This window comes from Salvelinus sp. IW2-2015, linkage group LG36 (assembly GCF_002910315.2).
Source record: "Salvelinus sp. IW2-2015 linkage group LG36, ASM291031v2, whole genome shotgun sequence".
Lineage (NCBI taxonomy): Eukaryota > Metazoa > Chordata > Actinopteri > Salmoniformes > Salmonidae > Salvelinus > Salvelinus sp. IW2-2015.
The window spans coordinates 7,433,950-7,448,537 of NC_036875.1; the positions used below are offsets into that span (position 1 = coordinate 7,433,950).

The 14,588-nt window shown below is 41.1% G+C and overlaps 1 protein-coding gene across 2 annotated transcripts in view; it reads left to right on the plus strand.

Annotated features, from left to right (window-relative positions):
* The window catches only part of LOC111959877 (inactive dipeptidyl peptidase 10), a 309,270-nt gene that overhangs the window by 191,591 nt on the left and 103,091 nt on the right, over positions 1-14,588 (plus strand). For both annotated transcript variants that reach the window (XM_070437581.1, XM_023981712.2), the window contains exons 2-3: positions 1,267-1,381; positions 4,059-4,154. In XM_070437581.1, coding sequence (XP_070293682.1) covers positions 1,267-1,381; positions 4,059-4,154 — 211 coding nt within the window. The remainder of the gene's footprint in view (positions 1-1,266; positions 1,382-4,058; positions 4,155-14,588) is intronic.

Here is a 14,588-nt window from a genome sequence, read left to right on the forward strand (position 1 = left end):
CACGGTAAGGTCTACACATGTTGTATTCAGCGCATGTGGCAAATAAAGTTTGATTGGATTTGATATATACAGTCATTGGTTTACTGAAAACAATTCAACCATGCAAGTAGCCTTTCCCTCTTGAAATGCAAATTATGAAGTATTAACTTTACTCTGAGCTCCTCCATGCCACTTATAAACCACTCCCTACCTCGGAGTTGAATTTAAACACAAAATGCCATAATGCTGCTCGTGTTATTCATTGAGCCCCACCGCACAGCTTAGATTGGGCCCTATCACGCAGCTCATTTCGAGCCTCGCCATGGAGCTGGTTATCAATGCAGCTCAAGGTGACATGCTGAAACATCGTGGCTAGCACATTGACTACTATACAGCTGAATGAGTAACTTTTGTGACTGTATTATTTAGTACTTTATGTTATTCTACTATTACAGATTTATAATCTTAATTTGCTCATCCTGTTGTTGCAGGAAATGCAAACTTGTGGTGTGTACAAGGTTTAAAAAGGCTTCTCAAGTTTGTTATTACCACTTCAAAATTTCTAATTTGATTTGCCCTAACTAAAAATGTATCAACCCATGCAAAAATGTAAATTCATTATTTCTACACAATAATTCACAATTTCTGTTGCGGCAGGCTTATTTTCCTGCTTTGAGAAACTGGTCAAATCGAGATCCGTCACCTGTACCTAGTGCATGAGTAAACATTTACTTTGCTGTCATTGACATTGCCACAATCATTGACATGGCTATTGTGACACAAGGACCAGCACTTAATCCTAACACACTGTGCTGTTTTAGTATTGTGGTTTTTTTTCTTAGGTTGTTTACATCGTATCGTAGGGATCAACCCATGCTAACTCATGCTGCTTCCTATTGTGTCCCTGCTTCAAAATGGATGTGTATGGCATGCACAATGTCTGTGATCTGGGAATTGGATTTGGCTTTCAATTTGACATTCCAGCAATTTTACGTTATGGGTATGTTTTTTGTTAGCTCCTACATAACACTTTGACTCAACATAGAAGAACTCATGTATTGACAATCTGTGGTCTTAAATAGCTTGTATGGATGGACGCAAGAAAATAGAGCTCGGAAGAAAATGGGCTCAAATCTATAACATTTATGTGGGGTTGTTATCCTTCTGTGTGTTTGTCTACTTTTGCTGAACACTGGTATTTTCCAAAGATGTTGAAAGGTATTATCCAGAACGCTCTTTTGACAACTGTTGCTCTCTCTCTCCCTAACTCTCTCTGTTTCTCTACAGGACCTTGGTGCGGGAGCTCCACCTGACCGGAACTGGAAAGGAATTGCTATTGCTCTGCTGGTTATATTGGGGGTCTGCTCTCTTATCACCATGTCTGTCATCCTCCTCACTCCAGGTACGGTATTGGGCATAGATAATAAGTATACTACACCTTGTACATTGACTTAGTTTCAGCACTCAGCTGTTCATCAACATCCTCAATTTGCTGCAATTAAGAACAGGTTATGCTGAGTGACGTACTCAGACATCTTTGGAATGACTCACAGATGAACGGAGACCACATTGTCCCCTGGTGCTCCAGACAATTTAACACCCCTTGAGTATCTGCTGGGCTAGCTATCTATTGCATTTGGCTGCCACATCATTTACAAACAGAAGTGCTTTGTCGTTATCCAGCCCGGGCCAAAATGGCTGACATTCAAAATCATTTGGGCCTTCTCTCTCTGCACAATTAGCAGCTGTCCTTGTCAACAGTAGTTTACAAATGGCTGAACAACATCCTATTTTATTAATGGCTAAACATTTTACAGTTAAAACATGTTTACGAAAGCTATTTATTACACAGCTGAGGGACTCAGGTAGGATAACAACCATTTTAATTACCATTGCATGTATGGGTTGTGTGTGCGTGCATGCCTACGACATACACTACCGTTCAAAAGTTTGGGGTCACTTAGAAATGTCCTTGTTTTTTAAAGAAAAATACATTTTTTTGGAACATTAAAATAACATAAAATTGATCAGAAATACAGTGTAGACATTGTTAATGTTGTAAATGACTATTGTAGCTGGAAATGGCTGATTTTTAATGGAATATCTACATAGGCCCATTATCAGCAACCATCACTCCTGTGTTCCAATGGTCATGTTAGCTAATCCAAGTTAATAATTTTAAAAGGCTAATTGATCATTAGAAAACCCTTTTGCAATTATGTTAGCACAGCTGAAAACTGTTGTGTTCATTAAAGAAGCAATAAAACTGGCCTTCTTTAGACTAGTTGAGTATCTGGAGCATCAGCATTTGTGGGTTTGATTACAGGCTCAAAATGGCCAGAAGCAAATAACTTTCTTCTGAAACTTGTCAGTCTATTCTTGTTCTGAGAAATGAAGGCTATTCCATGCGAGAAATTGCCATGAAACTGAAGATCTCGTACAACGCTGTGCACTACTCCCTTCACAGAACAGCGCAAACTGTCTCTAACTAGAATAGAAAAAGGAGTGGGAGGCCCCAGTGCACAACTGAGCAAGAGGACAAGTACATTAGTACAAGTACATGTCTAGTTTGAGAAACAGGCGCCTCACAAGTCCTCAACTGGCCGCTTCATTAAATAGTACCCGCAAAATCAACAGTGAAGAGGCGACTCTGTGATGCTGGACTTCTAGGCAAAGAAAACGCAAAGAAAAAGCCATATCTCAGACTGGCTAATAAAAAGAAAAGATTAAGATGGGCAAAAGAACACAGACACTGGACAGAGGAACTCTACCTAGAAGGCCAGCATCCCGGAGTCGCCTCTTCACTGTTGACGTTGAGACTGGTGTTTTCCGGGTACTATTTAATGAAGCTGGCAGTTGAGGACTTGTGAGGCGTCTGTTTCTCAAACTAGACACTCTAAGCTGTCATCAAGGTAAAGGGTGGCTACTTTGAAGAATCTCAAATATAAAATATATTTTGATTTGTTTAACACCTTTTTGGTTACTACATGATTCCCTATGTGTTATTTCATTGTTTTGATGTCTTCACTATTATTCTACAATGTAGAAAATAGTAAAAATAAAGAAAAACCCTGGAATGAGTAGGTGTGTACAAACTTTTAACTCGTACTGTATATATATTTGTAATCATATTTTTTGGAATGGCAGACGATGCTGCAAAATGAATATACTATAAGGGAAACACTGATCATTTCTCTATATCTCTTTCTCTACATTTGCCTCTCTCTTTCTCGTTCTTTCTCTCCCTCACCCCTCCAACCTTCCCTCCCTCTCTGTTAAATCCCTGGCTCCCTCTTCATCTGAATTTAAAAGGTTGCTCAAAGTGTCTGCCTCTAGAGCAGGTGAAGCCGTCCAAGTGCATCCAATCTTCTGATAAGATTTTATCCAGACTTATTTTATTCATAAAGGCTAGAGTAAGCATCACACTCAAGAGTCCCAACAGCTTTAAAAACCGGCTTAGATTAAAATCCCTGTTTCCAGACCACTCCACATCTCTAGTCCTTGGTATATTAATCTGAGTGTCATTTTTCTTACTAAAGCACAGACCTAAGACATTATAAACAGCTGGATGCATGTCTCCAGTATAAGTTACTCTTATACAGCTATATGCTGTATACAGAACACACTATAAACATAGATCTAGAATCAGATTCATTTACCCACCAATGCTGACCTTGACCAGGAGCAACAGCATAATGCTGACCTTAGATCAGTGTCTACCTCTTGCCGGAATATGTCTGGGATAGCTTCTAGGTCAAGACCAAGGAGTCTTGACTTTGATTGGACACTGACTTGATGACCCTAAGTTCTGGGTAACCCCAAGTTCTCGAAAATGTCTTCCAGTTCCTCAGAAAGACTTTGATGCACCAGGCTTCACAAATTCTAAAAAAGAAGCAATACTACACCCCTTTTCCTTTAGTATCATATGCCTTATTGCTATTATTTGCTCCTTCTGTGAGAGAATAAACAATGCTGGAAACTTCAATAATGATCATGATAAAATAATGATTTGATCATTATTGAGTTCCCAGTGATGATAGAGTTTGCAATTAATAAAAACATTCTGTGCTTTTTTTTAGCGGACAGCCAAGCTGGCAGTGATACCAAACTCACAGTGGAAGATCTGTTCAAGCCTGAGTTTGTTGCCCACGACCCGGAGGCCAAATGGATCAACGGTAAGTGCCAACACGTATACCACAATTCTGCCATAGCTGTTGGATGATGGACAATTTTGATGGAACTTGGTTGCAATGTTTTGGTGAGCAGAATGTTGTGTGACATGGTGCATGTCCTTACTTCTTTAAACAAGGTGGCGTGGATTGGCAACGAAGTCTCACTGTTGAGAGTTTATTGTTGCTGGTCATGTGGATATTTAGTTATTTAAGCATTTTTGTAACTGAACACAAATATCTGTGGCAGGGTCTAGGGAAAGTATGTGGAGATTATGCCTGCGTCTTTATTTTCAAAGTTAGGCTTCATTGATACAGTCTCTCACTTGGGTTTCATTGTTCCCCAAATAGCGTAATCAATTATATCTATATAGTATATACTGTATATGTGGTATGAGTAAGAATGCTTCAAAACACCTAGAAATAAACTGCTTTGTTGGAGACACTTACACAAAAATAAACACTAGCTCAAAATCATGTTCGACATTAACACGATCTTGATATACTGAAAGTCTGCAGTCGGTTCTGCAAAGCGACAACAAAGGGCTGAGTTAGTTCGACAACAAAAGGATGAATGATCCCTCGCCTGCCTTCAACCTTTTTTAAAGTAACTGCCTAGTGTTTCCAGATTTCTATGAAATATGACCTATAGTTACTTACAATTTGAGGGAAATAGTTTTCCTTCCCCCCCCTCAAAGAAGTTTGTTAAAAATCAGCTTTTCTGTTGGAATGGTGTGGGTGTACCCCAACAACAGAATGGTGTGGGTGTATACCAGCCATTAAAAATATTCATGCAAGTAGACCGCTGATTGACCAGCTCATCCTCCTTTAGACCGCTGATTGGCCAGCTACTTTAAATGTGGCGCGGTAAAACAAGCTTATATAATTCATTGTCAAACAAAACCAGGCTTGCATGTCTCTTATCCCAGCCTTTGTGTATACCAGCAACTGATTATGCAAATTCAGATACTGAATTTGTACTGTCTTTTCTATCCCTCTGGTACATATTTACATTGTATTGATTCCTTATCTGCTGGATGGGGCTTGCATGTTAAAGTAAGAGCCTGGAAGAGCAGATCTCTGAATAAAGCGTGTTAAGTGAAGCAAAAGTGAATCTGATTATGGTTGTGTTGTACAGACAAGATAACGATCACATTGAGAGAATGGGACGTCGACTCCCTAAGACGCTCCGGAGAACCAACTTACAATCTGTTTTTCTTTCCTGCTTTCCCGATGCCATTTGGGCTGTTTGTTTCAGATTCCTCTCTGCCCTTAACTGCTTGACTTCGATCGCATGCATCCAATTGGCCACAGGAAAGAAGCAAGGCCTTTCTGTCCATCAATATTTTATCACCTCAGTGAAATTTCTCCACTATCTCCACACCACCATCTCATTCACAGAGCTGACCTCAGGCTAGAGATAGAGAGGGATAACATTGCGTCAAACCAGTCAGAAAGCCAGGTTTATGAGTACGGCTTTGAGAATAAATGGGACAAAATGGACCCCAGACAAATAAGATGAGATAACAAATAGACAGTGAGTGTAACATGGGAGACCTGAAATTGATCTTGGTGTGGCTTTGTAGGTTTTAAGATGATCCAGATGAGAGAGAAGCTTTAGATCACTGATGGGCAGCTCCAGTCTTCGGGGGCCTGATTTGTGTTACACTTTTCCCCCCATGTCACGCCCTGAACATAGTAAGCTGTTTTTTCTCTCTGTTGGTTGTGGCGTGATGGTGACTTGGGTGGGTTATCTAGGTGAATTTGTATGTCTATGGTGGCCTGATATGGTTCCCAATCAGAGGCAGCTGTTTATCGTTGTCTCTGATTGGGGATCATATTTAGGTAGCCATTTCCTCATGTGTGTTTGTGGGATCTTGTCTATGTTTAGTTGCCTGTCAGCACTATTTGTATAGCTTCACGTTTGATTTTGTTGTTTTTGTTGTTCAATGTTCATTCATTAAAAGAGAATGTACGTATACCACGCTGCGCCTTGGTCCATTCCATATGACGATCATGACACCCCAGCCCTAAAGCAAACACAGCTGATTTAATGAACTAATTGCATTCTAAACTGAAGACCATAATTAGTTGAATATTGGAGTCAGGTGTGTGAGGTGGGGCTGGGGCAAAAGTGTGACACCAACGACTGGAGTTGCCGATCTCTGCTTTAAATAGTTTAGATTGGAAGCTATGTGTATGTGGTATTGCAAATGTAGATGTGCAGGGTTATATTAAAACTAGGGCTGATGAAGGTAATATGTTAATTACAGTTAATGTTAGATATCTTTAACAGCGTAATTTGTTTTTGCGCATTTAATCGCATCTCCATTCCTTCACTCAAAAGTCTGTGTTTCCTCACGGACCCTTTTAAGAGCAACACACAAGGCGCTCTGCCTGTGGGTTGTCACTAGTTACCCCAGCCACAAAATTGTCTATATCGTAAGATATATATCGTATATCTTTAAGGTTAGGGTTAGGTATAAGGTTAGTAGTGTGGTTAAGGTTAGGGTTAAGGTTAAGTTTAAAATCAGATTTCAAGAAGATCATTTGTAGAAATAGGTGGGTTTAGCCTTAATTGTGCTGGGGGAGGAGAGTGGGAGATGGGAGAATTAGAGGGAGCATACTTAAGATCACACAGGACACCAGATAAGACAAGAGAATTACACCATATATGATAGATTGACCCTAGCCCCCCTGCACATAGACTATTGCAACATAGATACTGGAGACTGAGACAGGGGGTTGGGGGACACTGTGGCCCAGTCCAAAGTTATCACCGGACACAGCCAACCAGGCAGGATATAACCCCACCACTTTCCCAAAGCACAGCCCCCACGCCACTAAAGGGATCAACACACGAACTTACTACCCTGAGAGAAGGCTGAGTATAGCCCACGAAGATCTCCCCCACCGCATGAGCCCCAGGACAGGAAGGATGGAAGAGTGCGAGCAACAAGTTACTCAGCCCCTTTAATAGGACAGATGCAAAGAATCCCAGTGGAGAGAAGGGAGCTAGCCAGGCAGAGACTGCAAGCGTGGTTCGTCACTCCAGTGCTTTGCCGTTCAACGTTACAACCCTGAGCCGACTACACTCAATCATAGGACCTACTGAAGAGATGTGTCTTCAGTAAAGACTTAAAGGTTGAAACTGAGTCTGCATTTCTAACATGGATCGGCAGACCATTCCATAAAAATGGAGCTCTAGGCCTCCCTAGTGGCGCAGTGGTCTAAGGCACTGCATCGCAGTGCTAGCTGTGCCATTAGAGTTTCTGGGTTCGAGTCCAGGCTCTTTTGCAGCCGGCCGCGACCGGGAGACCCATGGGGCGGCGCACAATTGGCCCAGCGTCGTCCGGGTTAGGGGAGGGTTTGGCTTGCAGGGATGTCCTTGTCCCATCGTGCACTAGCGACTCCTGTGGCGGGCCGGTCGCAGTGCACGCTGACACCGTCGCTAGGTGCGCGGTGTTTCCTCCGACACATTGGTGCAGCTAGCTTCCAGGTTAACTGGGCATTGTTTCAAGAAGCAGTGCGGCTTGGTTGAGTTGTGTTTCGGAGGATGCACGCCTCTCGACCTTCGCCTCTCCCGAGCGCGTATGGGAGATGCAGCGATGAGACAAGACTGTAACTACCAATTGGATACCACAATTGAGGAGAAAACGGGGTAAACGTTTTTTTCAACAAGTAGTATTTGGAACTCTATAGGAGAAAGCCCTGCGTCCAGCTGTTTACTTAAAAATTCTTGGAACAATAAGGAGGCCTGCGTCTTGTGACCGTAGCGTATGTGTAGGTATGTACGGCAGCACCAAATCGGCGAGATAGGTAGTAGCTAGTCCACATAGTACTTTGTAGGTTAGCAATAAAACCTTTGCGACCTTGGCTGTGCTTCGTGCTCTCGTTCTCAGTAGCTAGTAGCTGCTGTAAAGTTGACCTGTCTCTCTTGTAGTGCTTAAACGCCCACACCGGCACAAATCCACTTCTTCGAGCTAAAAGACGATCACCAGAGCTTACCTACAGTATGATGTTGCACAACGATTTAAGTCAATAAGTCATCGTTTTAGTTATTTGGGCTTGAAGTGACAAAATCCGAAACGGCCCACTTCGTGCAAATCTGTGTGAATGTGGTGTCTTTTCCTATGATAAGACATTCACATTTTTTTCAACCTATGTTTTGTTTAAGGGCTGAATTTTATTTAAAATGTTACCACCCATCAGCGTGGCATTTTTTATTAATCATAAACAGCAGGCATGTTATGCTTCTCTGTGACTGAGATGAGCCAAACACCCTTGTGTTGACTTGGCTGCCTGAGCCATTGAGCAAATAACAGCAGGGGGTGCAAACTTCACTTATTTTTCCCCTGAAAATTATTATAATCCATTGGGTAACTTGTCAATTTTCACTTGTTTTTTTAGCTAGTCTGTATTAAATATATATATATTTATATGACCATTTTGTAAATGGTAAAATTGCTTCATATGATAGGATAGAATGTTGCAAACCTACTCTCCCTCTGCCTTTGCTGTACCACAGCTGAAGCCTGGCAGCAGCCTCCTAAAGGTTGCACCGTGCCAATTACAATGTAGAAAAATGCACATCAGCTATCTTTCAACCGGGTGTCCTTTAAACATTCTCTATGCTCGCTGCTTTGAGCAACAAGTTTTGAAGGAAAATATACAGTTAGTTCAACCATAAACACATTCCCAGGTGTTGTTGTAGATAACAGCAAAAACTTAATTTGCACTTATTAAGTTATGCTAACTACCTAGCTAACCAGACAATAATGTTTACAATGGAATGGTTGAATGCCTATTGAATTAAGTCTAATTTCCCACAATGATTTTAATCTGAACAGGACAATCGTTAAAAATACAAGTGCAACGTGCAACAATTTCAAGTTACAGTTCATATAAGAAAATCAGTCAATTGAAATAAATCCATTAGGCCCTCATCTAGGGATGTCACATGACTGAGCAGGGGTGCAGCCATGGGCAGCCCACCCACTGGGAAGCCAGGCCCAGCCAATCAGAAATAATTTTATTACAGACAGAAATACTATTTACTTTCATTAGCTGTCCGGATGTCTGGTCTCAGACGATGCCGCAGGTGAAGAAGCCGGAGACACGTAGTCTGCAGTTTTTAGTCCGGTTGGACGTACTGCCAAATTCTCTAAAATGACGTTGGAGGCGGCTTATGATAGAAAAATTAACATTCAATTCTCTGGCAACAGCTCTGGTGGACATTCCTGCAGTTATAGCGTGCCAATTCCACACACTCTCAAAACTTGAGACATCTGTAGCATTGTGTTGTGTGACAAAACTGCACATTTTAAAGTGGCCTTTTTTTGTCCCCAGCACAAGGCACTTATGTAGTGAGCATGCTGTTTAATCAATTTCTTGATATGCCACACCTGTGAGGTGGATGGATTATCTTGGCAAAGGATAAATGCTCACTAACAGCTATGTAAACAAATTTGTGCCAATTTTTTTGTTGTTGAAATAAGTGTATGGAAAATATCTGGGATCTTTTGATTATCTTGTCAAAGGAGAAATGGAGAATTTCGGGCATCTTTTATATCTGCTCATGAAACATAGGACCAACACTTTACATGTTGGGTTTATATTTTTGTTCTGTATAGTTTATTTGGAGTTTTCTTCCCCTTTAATAAAACTATATTATACCTACAACCCAATGTGATTTTACATTTAAAAAAAAGAATATTTAATTTGGGTCAAATTTGAATAAAAATTTGAATAAAAATGATGCCAAAATTAGAGAGAAATACACTTCTGGGATATGGGACCAACACTTTACATGTTGCGTTTATGTTTTTGTTCAATATAAATTGCAAAGGGTGAATATGTGGGATGCATGAAATGGTTGATAGGAGAGTCAATGGCAAAGTGTAAATCAAATCAAAGCCTTGATTGATGCTGCCTTTCCTGAGTCCATGAGGCTAAAGATTCCTGTGACAGAGATGAAATACTGCTGCTATGGATGAATGATACAAATTGATGCTAAGAACAGATGATTGGTTAGATGGAAGGGATAGTTTAAGAGAATAGATGATAAGTGGAATCAGTTCAGTTCCTTTAGTTCCTTTTACTATTTATTTACATATTCCTATTGTCCAACGTCTCTACTAACAGGATTTATCCCTCACCAACTGAATTCTTGCCTTTTATCCCATATCTTTGGTGTCTGATTTTGAGTTTTCTTCCAGCCCTCCGAGTGACAAGTTAGAATGCCACAAGTCTGAACTGCAGTAACCTAAAAGGATACACATTATGTCAATTGGTGCAGAAGGCCTGGGAGGGTTGACCAATCCAGTTCAAGATTTTTTTCATATCCCAAATTAATTCCACAGTCAAAACATGCTCTACCAGCCAGTTGAGAAAACAGTTAAATGGTTATTAATCGGGTGTTCGGCCTCCACAACCCAGAACAGCTTCAATGCTCCTTGGGAAAGATTCTACGAGTGTCTGGAACTCGATTGGAGGGATGTGACACCCTTCTTTCACAAGAAATTCCAGTATTTGGTGTTTTGTTGATGGTGGTGGAAAATGCTGTCTCAGGAGTCCCTCCAGAATCTCCCATAAGTGTTCAATTGGGTTGAGATCTGGTGACTGACACACACCCTTTAAACCCCATATGCTCCTTTGTCCTTCTTTCAAAGTCACTGAGATCCCTTCTTCTAGCCACGGTAGCAACTGAGCATTTTTATACAGGACCCTAATATTATGGGATGTTAATTGCTTAATTAACTCAGGAATTACACCTGATTTTCAATATACTTTGTATCTCTCATTTACTCAAGTGTTTCCTTGATTTTGGCAGTTATCCTGTAACTACCCAGTAAACATGCAACTTTCCTACATTAGTTAACATTCCATCCGCAGGAATGCCGATACGAATCTCTCTCTCTCTCTCTCTCCTCTCTCCTCTCTCTCTCTCCTCTTCTCTCTCTCCTCCTCTCTCTCTCTCTCTCTCTCTCTCTCTCTCTCCTCTCTCTCTCTCTCTCTCTCTCTCTCTCCTCTCTCTCTCTCTCTCTCTCTCTCTCTCTCTCTCTCTCTCTCTCTCTCTCTCTCTCTCTCTCCTCTCTCTCTCTCTCTCTCATCCATCTTGTCAGTTTAGGGAAATTACCATTTACGCATCGTTGCATGTGTGATAATTGTATTCCATTGACCAGTTAATGAAGAGCAGTATAAACATTACAGGAGGACAACTGGCAAAAGTATGGCACATTGTTGAAGTGTGACATAGAAAGGTGTACGTACCCCAGCTGTTGTTTTCTTTGTCTGTGTGTGTGGTGTAGCATTTCCTCTTTGTGTGTGTGTGTCACAGTCAGCCACTGTCACGCAATGCTCTCTCTGTCATCTCTATCAGTATTAGCACAGTCTTCCCTTGAGGGCTGAAAGTCCTCACCTGCCAGGACAATCTGGTGAGAAGAGTAATCACTTCAGCTTGCATCTTGTAGTTCAGTAACATAACACATGAATTACCAGTGGCTCCATCACCCTCTCACGTCCTATCCTTCACTCACCTTACTAGTCAGGTTCAGAACCAGTCAGTTCTGTTACATCCTACATCTACCAGTCAACTCTGTTACTCTCGTAACATGTCAGTTCTGTGACTCCCTCGCATCCAGGTCAACTCTTCTTAAGCCACGTACCACAGGTGTTGGAGGGAAATGAAAACCCGCCAGGGTAGATTTTTCATTAGCAGGTAAAAGGCCAGTGGTCACACAGAGCATTGGGTCTTTTTTTGTATCCAAATGCCACACTGTAGAAGTTGGTCAAATTGACAAGAAATGCTACTTTCTTGCCAGTTGTACAAACTCTGGAAAAAATTAAGAGACCACTGCAAAATGATCCGTTTCTTGTTTTTACTATTATAGTATGTGTTTGGGTAAAATTCAGCACTTTGTTTTATTCTATAAACTACTGACAACATTTCTCCCAAATTCAAAATAAAAATATTGTCATTTAGAGCATTTATTTGCAGAAAATGACAACTGGTCATTAGTATTGTGTTGTATTGTGTTGTTTAAAAATGAATATGAACTTATTTTCTTTGTATTATTCGAGGTCTGACAATACTGCATATTTTTTGTTATTTTGACCAGTTGTCATTTTCTGCAAATAAATGCTCTAAATGACAATATTTTTATTTGAATTTATTTGAAAATTAATCACTAACCTTTGATGATCTTCATCAGATGACACTCATAGTACGTGCAAGTAGAGATACTGGGGTGCAAAAGAGCAAAAGTAAATAACAACATGGGGATGAGGTAGTTGGGTGGGCTATTTACAGATGTGTACAGGTGCAGGTGCAGTAAGCTGCTCTGAGAGGATGCTTAAAGTTAGTGAGGGAGATATAAGTCTCCAGCTTCAGTGATTTTTGCAATTCGTTCCAGTCATTGGCAGCAGAGAACTGGAAGGAAAGGCAGCCAAAGGAGGAGTTGGCGTTGGGATGACCAATGAAATATACCTGCTGGAGCGCGTGCTACGGGTGGGTGTTGCTATGGTGACCAGTGAGCTGAGATAAGGCGGGGCTTTACCGAGCAAAGACTTATAGATGAACTGGAGCCAGTGGGTTTGGCGACAGATATGAAGCGAGGGCCAGCCAATGAGAGTATACAGGTCACAGTGGTGGGTAGTATATGGGGCTTTTGTTGAAGGCTATTTTGTAAACGACATCGCCTTAAGTCAAGGATCAGTAGGATAGTCAGTTTTACGAGGGTATGTTTGGCAGCATGAGTGAAGGAGGCTTTGTTGCGAAATAGGAAGCCGATTCTAGATTTCATTTGGGATTGGAGGTGCTTAATGTGAGTCTGGAAGGAGATTTTGCAGTCTAACCAGACACCATAACATGTATGTGTAAATTTATTTTGCAACGCTCGCCCACACAACACAGGCGGTCTGGTCAGCATGTTAGGAGCACTTCATGTACTCCTTGTAAAAATGTCAGCGTAGAGCCCTGAACTATAATAATACACAAGCCATATCACTCAGCCGTTGGTGGCAGGGTAGGCTCTTTGTTGATTCTTGATTTTCAGTTTTAGGACTGTTTATCTGTTTTTACTATTGTATCTAAATGATTTATTTTAACATACATTGGTTGAAAGATGCAGGTCACAAAAATGAAATGAAATTAAGCATTACTTCTTACTAGTAACATTTATAGTTTGAGAAAAACAGAAGGCATGCTCATTTTTTTTTTAATAACATTTTTGGTGTAATTATGGCAACAACAAAAAAATGTGGCTGGTAAAAAAATCTGAGTGGCTGGTCGATTTATTTCATCTACCTGCCACACTGGCTGGTGGACCGAAAAGTGAATTTCCCATCCTGTCTGTAACATGTCAATTCTGTTACTCCCTCACATCCAGTCAACTCTGTTACTCTGTGACATGTCAGTTTGCTACTCCCTCACATCCAGTCAACTCTGTTACTCTGTACCAAGTCAGTTCTGTTACTTCCTCATATACAGTCAACTCTGCTACTCTGTAACATGTCAGTTCTGTTACTTCCTCACATCCAGTCAACTCTGTTACTCTGTACCATATCAGTTCTATTACTTCCTCTCTTCCAGTCCTCTCATATAGGCCTACAATCATTCAATCAGTTATTTTGCTTACACCATTAGTCTGTTCCATGTGTTTATATCCTTTTTTGTTATACTGTATTTGTATTGTACAATTCGTAAGGCTATTATATGTAGAAAAGTTGTTGAAAACGACATTAGAATGACCGTAATCTCGTTTCCAGACACTAGTTTCCGCCCAAATGCGTGAAGAGTCTGGTAGACCAAACATCAAACTTGGCCTTTCTTAGCAAATACAGAAAGTCCAGGAAAAACTCCCGGTGCATAGGCATTGGCTTACTCTACCAAACAATCCTTTCCCACCACACCTTCCTCCTAGCCTTGCAGTCATGTTATTTGCTCAAATTAAATGACAAATACTTTTTTCAGAACAGTTCTGAACTGTGTGTGTCACACTCACAGCCCACCCGTCTGCTTCATCTTGGTTCCCCTCACAGTAACCTTTAACCGCACCTAGATTCTCTAATTTACCTGATTAGCTCCGTAATTAAGTCAATTAAGTCACTATATTCGTCTGCCACTTGCCATTAAGAAGCCAGAGGTAAAGAACGGCCTCAATCTTGTCAGCTGCCAATGATCAGTAGAGCAGGATGCAAAGAACAGATCAGAAACAAGTAAAAAGGTACAAAGGCGTCCCTTTTATAGTGTTTTTCCTCGTGCATGCTTCTGCAGCATCGTTCTCTGGGGTTAATGAGAAATCCCATGCTCCGGTGCCTGCCATTAATTAACGTTTGAGATTCCCCAAGCGGCGCTGTAGGGCATCATAGTAAGGGAGAATGTGCCAGGCCTGTGTGTGTTTGTGTGTGTGTGTATGCATATGTGTGTCTGTGCATGTG